Here is a 20,106-nt window from a genome sequence, read left to right as displayed (position 1 = left end):
GGTTCTCAGGGTATCATTCAATCCACTGAGCCATACCATCCATGGCTGGTTATGCATATTTAATATAGTACTGCATGCAAATGATAACATTGAACATTTTGGCATTGTTCTCAAGTGCCCATTCATTTAACCCTCAGAGTCACCTTATGCGGGAGGTTCTGGTTAATCCCTAGTTTACAGATGAGAAACGTAGTCAGGTGGTGCCAATACGGCTGGTACCTGAAGGGAGTGGAAAGGGGCTTCTAACTCCCGGAGGTTCATAAATCCTGTAATTTATGCTACAGGGAAGAACACCGTATGGGGAGGGACGAAAGGGGGAGGCAAACCGAGCAGACCAACAGTAGCCTGCGCCTTCAGGACTCGTCTGGATGAGCGGCCAATGGCTCCCTCAGGTGGCGGAAGCAAAAAGGGCAGCCGGTGGGCTGGACGAGGCGCTAGGGGAGGGCTCTGGGGATGAGGAGTGAGGCCAGGACCCGGCGGACGTTCTGGGGATTCGAGAGGCTGCATAGGAACCCCGAGGGCTTGGACCGACGAGGCCCAGTGTTTTGGAGGCACACCTGGGCCAGATGTCATGGTCCCGCCCACCTGCAACCTGCCTGCCGCCGTAACTGTACTCCTTTCATCAGTGGCTCTTGCGGATGCCTCTGAGCTAGAGGGGGGTCCCTCCCGGGCGACGGGCGTTTGTTTGCACCAGGGTAATGGGCACTGTAGGAGCCGCGGCCCGCACCTGCCTCGGCCTGCGAGGCAGTCAACGGGGTCCGCCGATATACCTGCAACGGATGAAAAGGGATGGGACAGGAGGCGCGAAAGAACGACAGCAAGACAAAGGATTCTGATCAAGCTGCAAATTTATTTCAAAATGGAGGGAGTTATATAGAGGAGGGCAGTAGAGGAAGTGCAGTGGATAGGTGGCTTCAAAGCGTGCTCTAGCCTGCGATTGGCCGGGGGGTGCATGGCGGGCGCCTGATCAAGGCACTGATTAGTGTGCCATCTGCATATCCAGGGGGGAGTTCTATGGCTCCTGACCGCAGCATCCTGCTATTCGGGTGCAACCTTCAGGTCTGATTGTATCAGCCTGTTTCAGGCTTATCCTAGCCCCCAACATCTCCTCCCTTATTTTCATTTTTAAGGTGGAGTGGACATTAACCGGCTAGGGGAGGCAGTGGTCTGGCTCCTCCTGAGCTCGTCCCGAGCTCTGAAGCACCCTTTTCGGAGGAGAGGGTTGGGGCGCTGACCTCTATGCAAGCCGACTTGCCTCTCAGGAGACATGGCAGGGCCACCTTCGGGGTAGCTTCTCCTTGCGATGCTTTGCTCTGCACCTAGCGGTATCCATTACAATTTATATGCAAAGTATAATGCCAAGAGTTATACTGTTCTTGTAGGAGGTGGGGGTGTAAAAAGGAGCTTATGCGCGAGGACATTCTCGGAGAAGACGCTGCGAGTCAGTGCCAGGTTCATTCATTTCTAGCTGATAATCTAGCTCTAGCTCTAGGTGATAATGTATCTGGATAGGTTTGCCAAGAAGGGAGTTAAGTTGGTCTCGGATGAGGTTTGTGGTGCGCCTGAGAACCCAGGGAGCAAAGGTCAGGAAGAGAATGATAGCTATTAAAGGCCCGAGGAGAGGGAGAAGAAAGGGGAGTAGTCCGTTGAAGGCTGTAAGGAAAGGGCTCTCAGTCAGAGCTTTTCGTCATCTTTCCAGATCTTCTTGAAGGGTCTTGATTTTGTCCCGGACGATGCCTGACTTGTTGGCATAAAAGCAGCATCGTTTCTGTAAAGCTAAACAAATGCCTCCCTGCTCTGCTGTGAGTAAGTCTAGACCTCGTCTATTCTGTAGGACTACTTCTGCTAGGGAATCTAACTGGTCTTGAATGTCAGTAATAGTACTTGATAAGGCTTGGACATCATCGACAAGTTGTTTGGAAAGTTTTGTATAGGAGTGAACTGCAACTCCTAATCCTGCAGTTCCGGTAGCTACCGCTCCAGAGACTCCTAGACCAACAAGCAGGGGAATAATAGCTAAGGCTCTCTTGTGTCGTCCTGCGAAGTGGTCAAAAGCAGGAATGGGGACAGGCTCATCTCCTGGGATGATGTCTATGTCAGGTAATAAGGCAGCTAGGACGCATAGCCCTGTCCAGTTGGCAGGTAAGGCAGTGAAAGCTAAATTATTACCACAAATGAATGCTCGTCCTGGACCAGGGCAGAGGGATGTGCTATAATTAAGCGTGTGGCTACAATTGGTAAAACTAGCGAAACCAACAGAAATATCAAAAGAATTATTTTGTAATTTCTTATAGATGCAGGGGGAGGAGTAAAAAAGCATAGGCTGAACTCTAAAGGGTATGCTGAGGGTGCAATTTTGTTCGGTGATATTCAGGGCTGATATGTTGGTGGGGACAGCTAGAGGCATGGGGGTGCCTTAGCTTAAGCATAACCAGCAATCTTGAGCTAGTGTAGGGTTGGAAATATTTAGCGCCCGATGGGTGGCTGTCAAAATGTCTGTCGTTTGGGTATCTAGATCTACTCCTCACGACTTAGCAAGAGCCAGAGGGTGATGGGTGAGTTTAGGGAATTGATTTTCAATGAGCTGTTCTATTTGGTTCTGGACGGTGAGTTCTCTTATGATATCTTGAGGCCCACCTCCATCAGAAGTGTGAATAGGAGGAGTTTGTTCCCAGCACACTGACTGTCCTACAGTGCCTTGGCAGCCGGCTTGTAAGTATTTGGTGGAACTAAGGCCAATGGGTGATGAGCTATCTCCCCAGTCCCCTACGTTGGCAGCATTTTTTGTTTTCTGGAGTATGGCAGTAAAATATGCCTTATTGCCAAGGGTACACTCTTGAACATTATTGTAGCAAGAAGAGTGCATTGTTGGATAAAAGGTGGTGCATGGGCATGGTCCTGGCTTTCCATTAATGGCAGGTATGATAGGAGGCTTAGGTACGCAGGACCATGTGGGTTTGGACATCCCCCCTGTTGTGGGTGAATAAGCTAGGTAAGCTGTTTTTGTGTTGCAGTCTACTACCTGAGTATAAGACGAGGGGATGGCATGATCGGTAGTAGTTCCTCCACGGCATTCACACGGTGGCCCAAAGAGGACGTGGTAAATGTTACTAGGCGGCGCTTGAAGCCCTCCATATGTTCTTAGGTGTAAGAGTGCTTGTAGTAACAGGAAGAAGAGCCATTGGGAGAACATGTTTTACCTGAAATAGGAAGAAGAGAAAATCTCCTCAGGGCGTATTATTATTCCCTGGGATTTGATTAGGTTCAGCTGGTGGGGCGGGGCGATGATTGATGTGTTTTATTAGTCTTTCAGGGAGCCATCGTGGGCCATCTTCTTTTTGATCATAAATGCAGGCTGAGCCTCTCCCCCATATGAGGACGGGGTCTGGGCCCTTCCAGGCGTGAGTGAGGGGGTCGCGCCACATGACAGTGGCTTGTTGTGATGTGGTTTGTGGGTACCAGTGGCGATCGGCTGCCGAACGACCCTGTATATCTAGTGTAAGAAAATTAAGCTGGAAGAGGGCATGATTTAGAAGATTTCGAGGTTGTTGTTTTGAAAACCCGAGAGGAGAGTGTGTTAGGCGATTGATGGCATTCTTTAAGGTTTGGTGGGCCCGCTCTACTATACCTTGTCCTTGAGGATTATAAGGGATTCCAGTAATATGCTTAATTTGAAGTTGTTGGCAAAAGGCTTGGAAATTTTTTCCTGTATAGCCAGGGCCATTATCTGTTTTAATGGTGTGGGGCTTGCCCAAGGCGGAAAAGCAGTGGATCATATGAGAGATTACATTTTTTGACGCTTCTCCTGTTTGGGGTGTGGCAGCTATGAATCCACTAAAAGTATCAACTGTAACATGAATAAATTTTTGCTTCCCAAAAGCGGCAAAGTGGGTAATATCCATTTGCCATATAGCATTGGGTATAAGGCCACGGGGATTAACGCCTAAATGAGGCACAGGGGCTGAGGTTATACAATGAGGACAAGCTTTAACGATGTCCCTAGCTTGGTCTCTAGTGATTTTATAAAGAAGGCGAAGGGTATGGGCATTTAAATGGTGCAAGGTATGGGCTTGTGTGGCCTCAGTAACTGGGTCTGTAAGAATAGGGCAGATGGTCTGTGACGTGGCGGCGTGATTGATTACTGGGAGGGCAGGGATCCGTGGGTGGAGTGATTGGGGGGTGAACTGTGTAGCCCCGGAGTTCACACCCGGAATGGGGCCCTGGGGCTGGGCCCTGTTGGAGTTTCCCTGCTTCGGGGGAATGGGCTGTCCATAGATGTCTGTCTTAGATCTGCATTCTGAGGACCAGTGAAAACCCTTCTTACAGCGAGGGCATTTTGTGGCAGGGGCTCCTGGACTATTAGTACTAGGTCCTGTTGGGTTTTGGATCCGAATTTGAGTCTGATTTTGGCTCTTCTGGGGGCAGGCTCGGGAAAAATGTCCAGGTTGGTTACAGTTGTAGCAAAGGCGATTAGGGGGGCGCGCCGGCTGTGGGGGCATAAAATTTTGTAAGGCGGCACCAATGGCAAGTCCGAAAGCATGGGCAGAGCCGATGCCGGAGCAGAGGCGAACATAGTCACAGAGCTCTCCTTGGCGATAGGGGCGGATGGCATTTTGGCAAGCGGGGTTGGCATTTTCATAAGCTAGGTGTTTAACGAAAGCATTTTCACTTTCGCCCGCGCCAAAGAGCCTCTCAGCTAATTCTTGTAAACGACTTATGAAATCACTGTATGGCTCATCTGGGCCCTGTCTTATTTTTGCAAGAGAAGTGGTTGCGGTGCCCTTTTGTGGAAGGCGCCTCCATGCTTTAAGACCCGCGGACTGGATCTGGGTTAGAAGTCCGGGGGGAAATTGAGCTTGTTTCTCATTGCTTTGATAGGGGGCGGAACCAAGAAATTTAAGTATGGTCCAATTTTTAGAGGAGGATTTTCGCATATTACGCTGAACAAACTGTTTAGCGGTGTCTTCATATTCGCTTTTCCAAAGAATAAAGTCACCTCCACTTAGCGCTGCCTTCGCTAGAAAGAACCAATCATTGGGCGTGAGCCAGCGCTCACTAAGATTTTCAATTAGGGCGAGGGAAAAGGGGGCTGTGGGCCCGTAGTGTGTTACAGCAGATTTGACCTTTTCTAATGTTTTAAGACTAAGTTTCTTATATGTGTGGAAATAAGTTTGGGGGGCCGCAGTGTCTCTTGTACTGGGCTCTGCTTCGTCTATATCAGAAGGGGAGCTGTCAGAGTCCTCGGGGTTGTCACTGTCAGGAAGGGGGGTAGCTGCAGCCGCAGCTGAACTATCTACGTTCTCGGTCCTATCTGGGCGAGTCTGGGATCTAGTAACAGGGAATGCTAAAGTCTCGTGGGGAGGGGGACTGATCGTAAAAGCGGAGAATTCATTGGCAATGGTTTTAATATCTCGGATGAAAGCGAGGGTCTCTTGAAGGAAAGGCTTTGGAAGCGGAGTGAATGCCGCGGTGGCCGCCAGGGGCAAGGTAATGGGTGCCTTGCACGCCGCGGGTGAAATGGCCGCGGCGGGTGCGTGAGAGGTACTATAAGGAGGCGGTTTGAATGGCGGAAGGACTGCCGCCACGAGTGGTGGCCAGTCAGGATTATTGTAGCGAGCGGCCTCTTCCTCTAATTCTGCCTGTTCAGGGGGATCTAACTGGTCGCCGGAGTCCTGAGAAACGGGGGGTGGAGCAGAGGAATAGAACTCCTGAAGGGGAGGGTACAGAGAAGGGGCCTGAGGGTCTGTATCTATTTGGATGGAGACAGAAGGGCAATTTGAAGGCGCTCGTGAGGGGGGTCGCGAAAGCGCGTCAGCATGAGCGTCGGGGAGGCGGTGAACTGAGGGGGCTTTTGAAGGGGCCGGGGAGTGACTACGGAGAATTTCTTGCCCTTCTTTGCAAAGGCGCTGTATGTCAGGGGAATTATTGTGGTTTTTAAGGATGTCTGTTATGAGGTTATAATAGTTAAAGGCAGTTATAGGGACAGTCTCGGGGCCAAAAACTTTATAATAGTCATTTAGACAGTCGCCTACACGGTGCCAGACGCGGGAGTCAATGCTACCCTCCTGAGGAAACCATGGGCAGATTTTAAAAACGAAAGTGAAAAAGGAATTCAAATCTTTTTTACGAACTCTTATCTTGCGCACCTTGAGAGACTCTTTTAATTGAGCAACGAACAAATCATGTTGTGAGCATGCCTGTCCCATGGTTGGGTCTTACCTTTGAAATGCCGCTGTCGGGGAACGGGGGTCGTCAGGGAATGCCGGCGCGCGGCCGAGTAGTCGCGGTGAGCCGGGCGAAACGCTGCGATCGAAGGGGACAGCGGTCCGCACAGGCGATCAGCGGGGCCCCACGTTGGACGCCAGTTGCCTCGGCCTGCGAGGCAGTCAACGGGGTCCGCCGATATACCTGCAACGGATGAAAAGGGATGGGACAGGAGGCGCGAAAGAACGACAGCAAGACAAAGGATTCTGATCAAGCTGCAAATTTATTTCAAAATGGAGGGAGTTATATAGAGGAGGGCAGTAGAGGAAGTGCAGTGGATAGGTGGCTTCTGGCTTCAAAGCGTGCTCTAGCCTGCGATTGGCCGGGGGGTGCATGGCGGGCGCGTGATCAAGGCACTGATTAGTGTGCCATCTGCATATCCAGGGGGGAGTTCTATGGCTCCTGACCGCAGCATCCTGCTATTCGTGCTCGCAACCTTCAGGTCTGATTGTATCAGCCTGTTTCAGGCTTATCCTAGCCCCCAACACGCACCCTGCAGGAGACGCACGCTTGAGGGGCACCCCGGGCAGCATCCAGGGCACACGTGGAGCAGGAGAAGCGGTAGCCACTGGAGCCCAGAGGGGGCGGGGCTTCCCCGGTCGCACCCACGGGGCGTGGCCGAGCCCGGAGACCAATGGGACGCGTGTGCTGGGGGGCAGGCTCCCGGCCTGGCATCCCGGTATCCGCAGCTCTCTTTTCCGGCACCCGCGCCCCCTCCGCCAGTAGCGGACCCCTCTGGCTCTCGGGGATCACCCCGCAACAACTGCGTCCTCCGGGAGGGTGAGTTAGTGAGTGCTCGGCCGCACCCGGGCCGTGGGGGTGCACCTGGCCGGGGAGAAAGGGATCGCGGCCCCCTCCTATCCACTCCCGGACAAAGTGGGCAGGAACCTGGGCGGGGAGGAGGACCCACCTTGGGTTGCCTGCCTGTGTTCTGTTTTGGTAGCCGAAGCGTGTATTTGGGGGGTACCTCAAGTGGTGGGAGGGGTCTGGCGAGGCCAAGGGGAAGAGGAGATGGTTTGTGATGGTTTGAGGGAGAGGGTTGACGGAGAGTGGGGTGTGGGAAGATTGGGAAGTTTCTTTTTCCCCATAGGTGAGGCGACTGCATGGGGGAGCTTGAAGGGGCAGCGCTGCACTGCGGAGGAGGGGTGAGGAGGGCTTCCTGCCCATAACTCACTTCCCTTTTGGGGAATTTGCTTCCTCTTCTGCTAGTTAAGAAGGGAGAGGACCTTTGCCCCTTTCCAAAACCACTGCCATCCCTACTCTCGAGGATATGGGGGAAGGGGTGGCCCTCAAGAGCTGAAAGGGGAGGGACATTGCTATCCAAATTCTGCCGTTGTTGGGGCAGTGGCCACGGCCAGTCAGCCCCCCACTAACTCTTTGTGTGTGTTTCTTTTGAATGAGGCTTCTGGGTATTTGCTTAGAGGTGTTTTCAGGGGCTCAGTGGAGCTGCTTTCCATTCAGGACCCTCTCTTGTGCAGGCCTCATAATCCATTGCTGGTTCCCTCCACCTGCTGTCAGCCATGGCAAATGAAAATTCTCCTTTGCTGGCCTACCGGCTCCTGGGGGAAGATGGGGTGGCCTTCTCTGCCAATGGGGCCGGAGGGCCTGGAGGCGAATCTGCCAGGAAGCTCTCCACCTTCCTGGGGGTGGTAGTGCCCACAGTCCTGTCCATGTTCAGTATAGTTGTCTTCCTGAGGATTGGTGAGTGGATGGGGGGAGGGGCTTACTAGGGGGTGCAGTGGCGGGCAGGGGGCTGGAATGAGGTTGTGGAAGGGCTAGAGGTTACTGAGGACCAGAGGGTGAGGGGTAAGGATGGGTGCGTGAGTCATCCTCTGACCTGCTTTGCCATGCCTGTCCCAGGGTTCGTGGTGGGCCATGCTGGGCTGCTGCAGGCTTTGGCCATGCTGCTGGTTGCCTACTTCATCCTGGCGCTCACCGTCCTCTCTGTCTGTGCCATTGCCACCAATGGAGCTGTTCGGGGTGGTGGAGCTTACTGTATCCTTTAACATTGACGGACTGGGGTCTGGGCTCTTCCATCTTGTAGGGAGGGGGGAGGGACCCCTCTCTCCATGCTTAGGGGGCAGGGCAAGAGGGAGGCAGGTTCTAATGAGTGTTTTGAAGAAAGGCTAGTATGAGGAAGGTGACCAACATGGCTTTACCTGTTCCTCTTTCTAGTCCATGAGGTGTATTCCAGCTGTCATTTTGGTTCTCCTAACAGTCTTGTCAACTAGGTTGCATTCATTTTAGAGAGGAAACTGGAACTTACGAGCACTAGGGACTTGTGTGAAGTCACGTGGCTTGGGAGTGGCTGCGCAGGGATGTGTTGCCCTTGGGAACATGTGCAGGAAGACCAGACGTGGAGGGTCAGCTACAGAGTGGTTTGTGCTGGGACCTTTCCTCATGCTCCTTTTCCCTTAACACTCACCCCCTGCTCCTGCTTTTAGTCATGATCAGCCGGACCCTGGGGCCTGAGGTTGGAGGCAGCATTGGCCTCATGTTCTACCTGGCTAACGTCTGTGGCTGTGCTGTGTCCCTGTTGGGGCTGGTGGAGGCTGTGCTTGATGTCTTCGGTGCTGGTCTGTTCCCTGCACCTGGTCATGGAACCTCTGTGGGTTTGCTGGGATCGTGAGGGAGAGAGGCCCTTTCCGGGAGATGGGCAAAGTGCCCCATTAGCTTGTCTTTCTTGAGCTTTTACCATGTGCCCAGCCATGTGTAGATGTCAGAGATTTTCCTGGCCCACAGGGAACTTACCATCTAGTCTCACAGGCCAAGATAATATCCCTAAAATCGACAGTAAGATCGGTGGTACCCACCCAGCAAGGCTAGGATGCTGGTTCAGTTTAGTGAGGGAGTAGGGAAGATGGCCTTTCTGAGGATAGGTGGACCAAGTCAGGGTGTCTGTTCCTGCCTTGTGTCACGGTTGGGGTCCCTCCTCAGGGCCTGGTCTTCTAATTTTGTTCCTTCCTCTGCAGATGCCACAGGGTCCAGTGGGTTCCGAGTCCTGCCCCAGGGCTATGGTTGGAGTTTGCTTTATGGATCCCTGCTGCTGGGCCTGGTGGGCGGGGTCTGCACACTAGGGGCGGGCCTCTATGCCCGGGCCTCCTTTCTCACATTCCTGCTGGTCTCTGGTTCCCTGGCCTCAGTGCTGGTCAGCTTTGTGGCTGTGGGGCCCAGGGTCATCCAATTGACCCCTCGGCCTGGTCCCAATGGCTCCACCCTGCCACCCCAGGTTGGCCACTTCACTGGCTTCAACAGCAGCACCCTGATGGCAAACTTGGGCGGTGAGCTGGGCTCAGAGGTGCTGGGGTTCTCAGGGCAAGGGGCAGTCAGGTGTGGGGGCTGGGCCCTTGGAATCCCTGCATGAGAACAGATGTCAGAGAGAATTGTGGGCAGGAGATCAGGACCTGAAACTGAGCAGTTTAATTAAGACTAGTTTGGTGTGTGCTGGCTGCTGTGTGTTTGGCCCAGTGGGGCGCAAGAGTTGGCCGCAGGACAGTCACTGCCTTAGAAGAACTTGTTTAGTTGGAGAGATAAGATGTACATTCAGGAAACAATCAAATAGCATGATAGACTGAATGTGATTCAAGAAGACAAGACTTGTAGAGGGGTCTAGAGGAGCCAGGCGGGTGTATGGGCCTTGGATCGGGGGAGTAGGTAGACCTGGAGGTGGCCCGAGGTAGGCTGGGGATTCAGGTAGGAGCGAGAGGGAAGATGTCTCAGGAAAGAGCATGGATGAGGCCTGGAGGGAGGAACAGAGTATACAGGAGAAGAAGGTGATGCGGAGCTGAGCCAGACCCAGTGCTCGGTCAGGGATGGGGTCTTGGTGAGGGTGGTGGGGGACGCAGGGGCTTGTGGAAAGTGAGGAGTGGGTGGTCAGGCCAAGACACCTGGATCTCTAGGAGGGATTTTGACACCTTCTCTTCCCTGGGAACAATCCCTCCTAGCTGGCTATGCCAAGGACTACACCACAGGGGCCATGATGACCTTTGCCAGCGTCTTTGCCGTCCTTTTTAATGGCTGCACGGGCATCATGGCTGGGGCCAACATGTCTGGTGAGAGTCCCTGCCTACTGCCTCTTGGGTGTATGGGGCTGCCACCCTGTGTCCCTTCCTGGGTGCTGAAGGCTCAGGGATATAGGGGATGGTAGAGGGCTGACCTCTCTCCCCGTGTTCCCCTCCCTCCAGGAGAGCTGAAGGACCCCAGCCGGGCGATTCCTCTGGGCACCATTGTGGCTGTTGCCTACACATTTTTTATCTACATTCTGCTTTTCTTCCTCTCCAGCTTCACCTGTGACAGGTACCTGGGGAGGGGGTGAGCCGGGTCCTCTAGGGAATGCGGGGCTCATTGGACAAGGGTGATGCACCTGAATTACCAAAGATCACACAGGCGGGGGTGGGGGGCAGATGCCCAAGTTGTTGGGGTACAGGGAAAATGGGAACTTTCTTCCGTGGGGGAGAGATGGAGCTGCTGTTGACAAAGGGAGGACTGGCTGAGTGGTGCTAGCTAACCTGCAGCCAGTGTTTGCCACGTGCCTGGTTGTAAGCACTTGGTTCGGGGGTGGAGATGGCTTTCTAGGCAATTTCCATAAACAGTTGGCTCCTTGTACATATACTGTTGGGAATGTCTGTCATGTGATTAATTCCAGAGCAGTCCAACTATAACCAGTGAATGCCAAGTCTATCCCCCTGGCACGCTTCATCTATTAGTATGGTCCTTGAGATAGGGGCTGGGTCAGTTGAGAATGTCCGTCTCTTAACCTCACATGATGTTGTGAGCCCCGTTCTCACAAGGACCGCAGATGGCCGCACGTTTGTTTACGATGCCCTCCGCTTTCCATCCCTGTAGGATCCTGCTGCAGGAGGATTATGGGTTCTTTCGCGCCATCAGCCTGTGGCCCCCGCTGGTATTGATTGGTATCTATGCCACAGCGCTCTCAGCCTCCATGAGCTCCCTCATCGGTGCCTCCCGCATCCTCCACGCCCTGGCCCAGGACGACCTCTTCGGTGCGCCATCCCCTGCCTCCTCGCCCAACTCTGAGCATGCCCTTCGTGTGGGTTTCAGTCTGTGCTTGGCCCAGGCTGACGTGCCTGCTGCATTTCTGTTTGCACAGGAGTGATCTTGGCACCAGCCAAGGTGGTGTCCCGAGGGGGCAACCCCTGGGGGGCTGTGCTCTATTCGTGGGGCCTAGTACAGGTAAGCCTTCCTCTTTCAACTGCCCTTCCCTTTACCCTAGGCCCCACTTGGCTATGCTTGCAGGACCAGGGGGAGCCTAGGTGTGGGCTGGGAGACATAAATGAAAAGGCGGGATGCATTGGCATGGGATGTGGGGGGTGGCTCAACACTCAGCCTCTTGGTCCTTGTCCAGTTGGTGCTCCTAGCTGGGAAGTTGAATACCCTGGCAGCTGTGGTCACCGTCTTCTACTTGGTAGCCTATGCTGCAGTGGACCTGTCCTGCCTGAGCCTGGAGTGGGCCTCGGCCCCCAACTTCCGGTGAGAGAATGCCTGTGTTCTTGAAAAAAGACAGAGGAATGGGAAGGACTCACACCAAGAGGGGTGAGGCTGGAAATGGAATAGAGAGGCCTGGTGTTCAGAGCCGTCCCTGAGTGTCCTTCCTTCTTTGTCCATCTGCAGCCCCACCTTCAACCTGTTCTCCTGGCACACCTGCTTGTTGGGGGTAGCCTCCTGCCTGCTCATGATGTTTCTCATCAGTCCTGGGGCCGCCGGTGGCTCCCTGCTTCTCATGGGCCTGCTTTCTGCCTTGCTCACAGCTCGAGGCGGCCCCAGCAGCTGGGGCTATGTCAGCCAGGCCTTGCTCTTCCACCAGGTTGGGGGAGCTCAGAGGAGGGTGGGCAGGGGAGGAGGCAGCCTGGGAAAACCAACTCCACAAAAAAGGCCTCTCTTTCCTTGGCTAGAGTTGGGGCTCCTGTCTGAGAGGCGGTGAGTAGGGGTTGCCCACTTGAGTCCCTCCTCCCCACCACCTCACCCTGTCCCCAGGTACGTAAATACCTGCTCCGACTGGACGTGCGGAAGGAACACGTGAAGTTCTGGCGACCTCAGCTCCTGCTCCTAGTGGGAAACCCCCGGGGTGCCCTGCCTCTGCTTCGGTTGGCCAACCAGCTCAAGAAGGGAGGCCTCTATGTGCTGGGCCATGTCACCCTGGGGGACCTGGGTGAGTTGCCCTCCACCCCTCCTTCCCCTCTCTGGCTCAGACATTCTTGGTATTCTTTGTGTTCCAGAGGCTTCATGCTTCTGCCCAGACGATGCTCCAACCAGCACACAGCCCTGCCCAGACCTTTTCTTTTGCCTATTTGGGATTTGGACTCTAGGAGAAAGTACATGAGTTTGGCCCACATTTGCTGCCTTCCTTCTCCACAGACTCTCTGCCCTCTGACCCTGTGCAGCCACAGTACGGGGCGTGGCTGAGCCTTGTGGACCGGGCCCAAGTGAAGGCCTTTGTGGACCTCACCCTCTCACCCTCTGTGCGCCAGGGGGCTCAGCATCTGCTACGGATCTCAGGTCTTGGTGAGCTGCTCCTCCCTGGGTCCCCTCTCCCCCTCCGTAGCCCTTTTCAGTCTCTGCCACCCTCCCCCTGACCACCCAAGAGAGTAAACCACAGATTGCAAACTCTGAAAGGAACCCACTGTCTAGTACAGATAAGACATTACATTCAAAGATAACAGACAGTATGTGATCAAGTCTTGGAAGAAATGCTTGAGGACTAGAGATGGGGTGACACCTTATTTTTCTGTGATGCAAAATTGGGGCACAGGCTCTGAAGAGCGTGTTATATTTCTGAGGACAGTGGGAGTATTATTTGAAGCTGGGCGCTGCCCCATCATATCTATGACGGATGGTTTCTAACCACCCGAGTTCGGAGAGAGGAAGACCACTACGCACTTATGTGGCCAGCAAAGGTTTTGTAACTAGATGATATCTCAGCTGGGCCTTGAAAGGGGTGGAGAAGTAGGGAGTGGCATAACATGGCTCAGTGAAGATTCAGAGGGTGTGTGGGGCTGATGCTTTTGGGTGGAGTGGAAGATTCCCAGCTTGTGACTCTGTCTCAGTGCCGAGGCCTCCAGTCTTGCTTCCCAGCTTCCTCCAAATCCGTGCTCAGCTAGCTCCTTCTTTCTTAGTCTCAGGACTGGCATTTGTCCCTTCGCTGAGTACATGTGTCCTTCCCCACTTAGAATCTGGCTAAAGATCAGGTGTTGGACATAGCTCTGCTTGGTGTAAATCAGAACCCTGGGAAATGCTCAGGAGGGGTGTAGCTAGTCTAATTTGCAAGATCAGCTAGAGTTCACGCCTGCAGGGGTGTTTGGGGATGTTATAAAGCATGATGAGAGAGACCCTGGAGCATCTTAGGGCTTAGTCTCTTTTGTGGGGAAACCTGTGCCAAGTCATCACTGCTTTCACGAAATTTAACCTGCAGAAAATGATTCAAATAAAAGGAAAAAGAATTCCTTTAAATAGTACATTCTCCTGGCAGTCCCTTTGTTTCAAGAGAAGGGGTCTTAGAAGAGGTCTCAGAGTCTTCCTGTACAGTCAGCCCTCTTAAAGGAAGGGAATTATCTGATTCCACATTGGTTGTTTAAAAATTAAAAACGAGGAGCTGTTGTCAGGGACTCGGGGTGTTACGGTTGGCACACACGCTGGCCTAGAGGCTGAGAGAATGGGCTCTGGTGTCGGGTGCATTATGTTTACCTGCCACCCCAGTATCTACCAGCCATGAACCTTCAGGCAGGTGGCTTCACTGCTCTGTGCCTCAGTTTCCTTATCTGTGAAAGGGAGTGAGTAAATAGTCCCTACGTGATAGTGTTGCTTCAAGGATCAATGAGTTAAACAAAACATGAAGTGCTTTCCAGAAGACATGGCCCCTGGTCAGTATGCAGATGTTAGCCGTCCCTTTCCTGGAGACCACGCTTTGGACGTGCCATCGTTAGGGAGACAGATTGTGCAGCCCCAGCACCGAGTTCTCATCCTCCCCCAGCAGGGTCTGGGTGCTGTTTCCCTGGATATCGAGGTCATAAGCTTGACTAATCAGGGGTCTGGTCTGCCCGGTGGAGTCAGACCCTCATCTCCCACCATGAGAAAGGTGTGCTGCGGGAAGCTTGGACTGAATGCACCCTACTGCCGTGGGAAGTGCTCATTAGTAAAAGAACTCTAAGGTGAACTTTGCCTGTTTAAGTGGGGGAGATTAGTCGTGGAGATAAATCACATAAATGCATGAGAAAGTGTTTGGGAAAACTCAAAGTCGTTGCGCAAAGCTGCATCATGTTGCTCTAAGAGCCCGAGCACAGTGCAAACAAATGTCATACCTGATGTTGCCATCAGCATGTATGAATGGACGCATATGGCGTGGTGTAAACTCAGCTGGTGAGTCTGATTCCTGTTGGTTCCTTCCTACCTCCCCCTCTGTGCCCCTAGGTGGCATGAAGCCCAACACGTTGGTCCTGGGTTTCTACGATGATGCTGTACCCCAGGATCACTTCCTGACAGACCCGGCTTTCTCTGAACCAGCTGATGGCACCCAGGAGGGCGGGTCCCCAGCCCTGAGTACTCTGTTCCCTCCACCCCGTGCGCCTGGGAGCCCCAGGGCTCTGAGTCCCCAGGACTATGTGGCCACAGTGGCGGATGCTCTCAAGATGAACAAGAATGTGGTTCTGGCACGGGCCTGTGGGGCCTTGCCCCCTGAGCGGCTGAGCCGGGGGTCTGGGGGAACCTCTCAGCTACATCATGTGGATGTGTGGCCCCTCAACCTGCTGCGGCCCCGGGGTGGGCCTGGCTACGTGGATGTCTGCGGCCTCTTCCTGCTGCAGATGGCAACCATCTTGGGCATGGTGCCTGCTTGGCACAGTGCCCGGCTCCGGATCTTCTTGTGCCTGGGGCCTCGAGAGGCCCCTGGGGCTGCTGAGGGGCGGCTCCGGGCACTACTGAGTCAACTGAGGATCCGGGCCCAGGTGCAGGAGGTGGTGTGGGGTGACGGGGCTGGGTCCGGAGAGCCTGAGGAGGAGGAGGAAGGGGACTTTGTGAACGGCAGGCGGGGAGACTCTGAGGCAGAGGCCCTGGCATGCAGTGCCAACGCCCTAGTTCGGGCCCAGCAGGGGCGTGGCAGAGGAGGAGGGCCTGGTGGGCCTGAGGGTGGGGATGGGGAGGAGGGTCCCACCACAGCACTCACCTTCCTGTACTTGCCACGACCGCCTGCTGATCCTGCCCGCTACCCCCACTACCTGGCACTGCTGGAGATTCTGAGCCGAGACCTGGGCCCTACACTGCTCATTCACGGTGTCACCCCTGTCACTTGCACTGATCTCTGATTCCCTATTCCTGAAGTAGAGTGTCCAAGTCTGGCAGCCCACCTTGATTAGTGACTGAGGAGGGGAAGGGCCGCCTTCTGCCTGCCCTGCACATGGGACACAGAGCCAGGTGGAGGTATTAGGGGACCCTGGGCTAGGGTATCTCTAGATCTCTAGGAGAGGGGCCCTGGTGCACTAATTAGTGCATAGCAGCTGTCCCTGCCAGGCCAGGGGAGGGAGTCAGCGCTGCCCCCTCTTTCCCTTCACCGGTGCCTTGATGGGGGCTGGGTCTCTGCTTGTGACTCTAGGCTACCTCAGTCTCCCCCCACCTGACTGACTCACTGACCCCTGAGGTTGTAATGTGTTTGTTCTGTTTTACTTTTCTAACTGCTGAATGTCAATAAAAGACAACACTACAAGCTGGCTGAACACTGCTGGTGTGGGGGTAGGGTAGGTGGGACAGGAAGAGGGAGAGATCTGAATGGGGGGGGGAATGTGGGAAAGAGGAGCGCTGGAGTGTCCTAGCGGTGAGGAGGCCACGTGCAGGGCTTGGGGCGCTAGCCTGGGTGGGGACTCGTGGAAATGGAGGCTGCCTACAGCTCCCCCATACTGGTGCTCAGGCGGAAAGCCCTCCATGCTGGACAGCAGGGGGCTGACTTGGGTGGGGGAAAGGAACGCGGTTTAGGGCCTAGGGGGCCACGTGACCCTCCCCCAGGAATGCGCTGACGTCACCGGGGGCGTGGCCGTCCCCCAAATTGGGGAGGAGAGGGGGAGAAAGCCAGGAAAAGTTTCTTTTCTGGAGTCCCAAACGAGGTGTGAGACGGAAGAAGGGATCAAGGCCAGAGGCCCGGGGCTCCGTGGGACCCTGACTGCTCTCTGAAGTCCCTTGTTCCAGGCCATGTCGGGGCCCACTTGGCTCCCCCCCAAGCAGCCAGAGCCCGCCAGAGCCTCTCAGGGGCGAGCTCACCCCCGAGGTGCCCCAGGGCCGCCCCCAGCCCACGGAGCAGGTAAGACAGCCCCAGTACCGCTGAGGAGACCACGGGCTGGTAGGCTTCTGCAAGTCCCGCTGAGCCTGCCTCTGCCGCTCCTTCCCCAAAGCTGGGCTGGAACCAGCGTTCCCTGCCCTCTCCGCAGCCGTGCTAGCCTCCTATCTCTCGGACCCCAGGTGTGGGTGGATGTGGGTTGGGGTGAGGCGGAGAGGAGAAGAGTGGCCCTAAAGGGTGGTGTTCACAAGTATTACCCTTATCTCTTTCCCCATCTCCACCTTCACTCTCTTTTCCCTCACCCAAGCACTCCAGGCCCACCCCAGGGTCAATTTTTGCCCCATCCCATCTGAGCAGTGTTACCAGGCCCTGGGTGGACCGGAGGATCGGGGGCCGGCCTGGGTGGGGTGCCATGGTGCACCCCAGCGCTCGCAGGTAAGAACTTGGGATTGGGGGGTTGCATGGCATCTGGGACAAGAGAAGAGGCCATGTGATTTGAATTCTCCCTGCTTTTGCTCTATCCTCAGGGACTCCCCCCAGACAGGGGGGGCCTGCGCCCAGGAAGTCTGGATGCTGAGATAGATTCCCTGACTAGCATGTTGGCCGAGCTGGATGGGGGTCGTGGTCATGTCCCACGGCGGCCTAACCGGCAGGTGACCCCCCCCATCCCTCCCTTGTTCCTTGCCCCTTGCTCCCCTTCCTTCAGCCTGGCCCCTTCTCTGTCCATTCAGCGCCCTCCCTGGCCCCATGTAAGTGATTCACACATCAGTGCTGGGCCACCAGAGCTCAATGGGTTGTCAGCTACTTGAGGGTGGACCCTTGTCAAAAACCATCCCTTACCTGGGTGCCACATACATGGGATATGGGTGCGGGTTTCCACAGGTGTGTGTCCTATAATGGGCCTGCTCACTCCTTTTGGTCTGCGTTTTTCCCCAGGCTTATGATCCCCCTCAGCCCCCTGCCTACCGCCCTGGCTCAGGCTCCCAGAAGCCAAATGGAGGGGGTGTTCCTCCTCCACTGCTCCCAGCATCCCCCTATGGGGGCCCCACTCCAGCCTCCTATGCTACGGCCAGTACTCCCGCTGGCCCTGCCTTTCCTGTGCAGGTGAAAGTGGCACAGCCAGTGAGAGGCTGTGGCCCCCCGAGAGGGGGGCCCTCTCAGGCCTCAGGGCCCCTGCTGGGCCCTCACTTTCCTCTCCCAGGCCGAGGTGAAGTCTGGGGGGCTGGCTATAGGAGCCACCGAGAGCCAGGGCTTGGGTGTAAAGAGGAGGCTGCTGGGGGCTCCAGCCCTGCAGGAGGAGGAAGAGGAAGTGGGTATGGCCACCAGGTAAGCCCTGGGCACTGGCATTTGGGGTCCTCACAGACAACTGGACACTGATTGGGTGTGGTGGGGGGGGTGGTTTAAGTCCTGGTTGTCAGAGGTCTGGGGTGTCAGAGCTCCAGACTCCCTCCCTCTCCCTCCAGGGGTATGTGACAGGTCAGGAAATGTAGGAGGGAGGGGACTGGAGTGACACACTGGCTCCTCGAGGCATACTCTTGGATCCTGGGCTGAGATGTTCTCCAATGAGCTTTCTGGTCACCTTCAGGTATTTTGACAGCATTGAAAGCTAGAGGTAGTGCCGAACCCCTGATTCTCACCTCCCAGGTCCCCCTGAGCCAGCCTCCTGAGGAGGAGCTCGAGAGGCTGACCAAGAAGCTGGTGCATGACATGAGCCACCCGCCCAGCGGGGAGTACTTTGGTGAGCTGAGTCTGAGGTTGGGGGGGCTGGAGAGTCAGAGGGACAGCAGATAGGGCTTCCTGGCCTATGCAGGTTGACCCTGTCCCTCCTTGTCCCCAGGCCGGTGTGGGGGCTGTGGAGAAGATGTGGTTGGGGATGGGGCCGGAGTTGTGGCCCTGGACCGCGTCTTTCACGTCGGCTGCTTTGTGTGTTCTACGTGCCGGGCCCAGCTTCGGGGCCAACATTTCTATGCCGTGGAGAGGAGGGCATATTGTGAGAGCTGCTATGTGGTGAGTGGTTGTGGCTGGGGGCTGGCGTCAGCAGAGGCGGGGCGTTTCCATCCACTGTGGGAACTAGATGTCCATGTCCCAAAGGGGAACAGGGCTCAAGGCTGGGGGACTAAAACTGATATACAAGAAAGGAGGAATTAGGTAGCTAAATACTGGCCGCTGGAGGGGAAGAGCAATAGCCCCTTGCAGATTTGAAGCATTTATTTTAGAGTTAAGGGAGTGTGTTAAATTCCCCCAACACACTGTAAGGCAGATATTGAAGGAAACTGAAGCTCAGAGAGGTTACATAACTCGGCTGGGAAGCTGCAGTGCTGAGATTTGCACCCAGATCTCTTCAAGACTACTTTTCACTAAATCAAATGCAGGGGCTACATCAGCAGATGGGTAGGCTGGCAGGATGCCTGTAGAGCTGCCGTGGGCCTCCCAGCCCCTCACCTTCATGTCTTCCTTCCCAACAGGCCACCTTGGAGAAGTGTTCCACATGCTCTCAACCCATCTTGGACCGGATCCTTCGGGCTATGGGGAAGGCCTACCACCCTGGCTGCTTCACCTGTGTGGTGTGCCACCGTGGCCTTGATGGCATCCCTTTCACAGTGGATGCCACCAGCCAGATCCACTGCATTGAGGACTTCCACAGGTCAGGCTGGATCCTGCACCTCTGTCTCAGGATGTCTGCTTTTCCCATCTTTCTCCTCTCTTGTTCATGTCCCGGTGCCAGCCTCTCCAGTTTCCCGCCCCTGTCATGCCTTGTTCTCCTTAACATCAATTTCTTCCCAACATCCAAGACCATACCGTTGGCCTTTCCCCTTCCCTCCCACATCCCACCTTCTTTGGGCTCCATTGTTACTCCCCTCCAGCCCTGGGGCTTAACAACCCCTTTGGTTCTCTTCTTCTCCAGGAAATTTGCTCCACGATGCTCAGTGTGTGGTGGGGCCATCATGCCTGAGCCAGGTCAGGAGGAGACTGTGCGAATTGTTGCTCTGGATCGCAGTTTTCACATTGGCTGTTACAAGTGTGAGGTCAGGGGGCCTGGGCAAGGGGAAAAGGAGTTCTTGGGGTCCAGGCTCACTGGGTATGGTAGAACCCAGGGGTCTTGGCCTGATTAAAGGCTGTTGCTTCTCTCCTAACAGGAGTGTGGGCTGCTGCTCTCCTCTGAGGGTGAGTGTCAGGGCTGCTACCCACTTGATGGTCACATCTTGTGCAAGGCCTGCAGTGCCTGGCGCATCCAGGAGCTCTCAGCCACCGTCACCACTGACTGCTGAGTCTTCCCAGAAGCACCTGCTGCATCCTCCCTTCCCATCCACCGCCTTCCCTGACATCTGCCTTTACAATTCTGTCACCAAATGCTATGTCCTCTTCCTCCAATCATGAAATAATAATCTCTCAAGAATTTGCAAGACACCTCAAGTCTATTGTCTCATCTGATTCTTCCAGCAGCCGAACAAAATACGTCTGTTGTGACTGCATTTTTAGCTGAGAAGTGACTTCCCCAGACTGCATGGTTCCCAAGAGGCAGAACCTAGGTCTTCATAGTCCTGGCCCACTTATTTTTGCAACTC

General features: G+C 54.9%; 2 protein-coding genes and 1 long non-coding RNA gene across 7 annotated transcripts; 2 read left to right on the top strand and 1 right to left on the bottom strand.

Annotated features, from left to right (window-relative positions):
• Window positions 1–830: 830 nt before the first annotated feature.
• Window positions 831–6,769, bottom strand: LOC128781566 (uncharacterized). Its single transcript, XR_008427584.2, has 2 exons — window positions 6,220–6,769; window positions 831–3,200 (listed from the first exon to the last, which is right to left on the bottom strand). It is a non-coding gene; the product is annotated as an uncharacterized lncRNA (long non-coding RNA).
• A 145-nt stretch (window positions 6,770–6,914) lies between these two features.
• On the top strand, window positions 6,915–15,971 carry SLC12A9 (solute carrier family 12 member 9). 3 transcript variants are annotated; one of them, XM_024571650.3, is made up of 15 exons: window positions 6,915–7,044; window positions 7,355–7,409; window positions 7,743–7,965; window positions 8,125–8,259; window positions 8,709–8,840; window positions 9,237–9,545; window positions 10,209–10,316; window positions 10,449–10,560; window positions 11,110–11,267; window positions 11,375–11,457; window positions 11,630–11,754; window positions 11,896–12,088; window positions 12,259–12,433; window positions 12,640–12,786; window positions 14,689–15,971. In XM_024571650.3, exons 3-15 carry the CDS (start codon window positions 7,785–7,787, stop codon window positions 15,576–15,578), a joined length of 2,748 nt encoding a protein of 915 aa, XP_024427418.2. In that variant the 5' UTR covers window positions 6,915–7,044; window positions 7,355–7,409; window positions 7,743–7,784; the 3' UTR covers window positions 15,579–15,971. The 3 variants fall into 3 exon arrangements, with proteins under 3 accessions (XP_024427418.2, XP_045060351.2, XP_024427419.2); XM_045204416.2 differs by having other exon boundaries at window positions 7,726–7,965; XM_024571651.3 differs by lacking the exon at window positions 7,355–7,409 and having other exon boundaries at window positions 6,917–7,044.
• A 347-nt stretch (window positions 15,972–16,318) lies between these two features.
• On the top strand, window positions 16,319–19,948 carry TRIP6 (thyroid hormone receptor interactor 6). Of its 3 annotated transcripts, XM_024571465.3 has the most exons (9): window positions 16,319–16,564; window positions 16,848–16,975; window positions 17,068–17,193; window positions 17,477–17,866; window positions 18,185–18,278; window positions 18,378–18,547; window positions 19,006–19,184; window positions 19,446–19,566; window positions 19,678–19,948. In XM_024571465.3, the coding sequence occupies exons 1-9, from the start codon at window positions 16,456–16,458 to the stop codon at window positions 19,807–19,809; spliced, it is 1,449 nt and encodes a 482-aa protein (XP_024427233.1). In that variant the 5' UTR covers window positions 16,319–16,455; the 3' UTR covers window positions 19,810–19,948. The 3 variants fall into 3 exon arrangements, with proteins under 3 accessions (XP_024427233.1, XP_053786475.1, XP_053786477.1); XM_053930500.1 differs by lacking the exon at window positions 17,477–17,866; XM_053930502.1 differs by lacking the exons at window positions 16,848–16,975; window positions 17,068–17,193 and having other exon boundaries at window positions 17,742–17,866.
• The last annotated feature ends 158 nt before the right edge of the window (window positions 19,949–20,106 follow it).

The sequence above is a fragment of the Desmodus rotundus genome, chromosome 1 (assembly GCF_022682495.2).
Source record: "Desmodus rotundus isolate HL8 chromosome 1, HLdesRot8A.1, whole genome shotgun sequence".
Taxonomy (NCBI): domain Eukaryota; kingdom Metazoa; phylum Chordata; class Mammalia; order Chiroptera; family Phyllostomidae; genus Desmodus; species Desmodus rotundus.
This window is presented reverse-complemented; position numbering and strand designations above follow the sequence as displayed.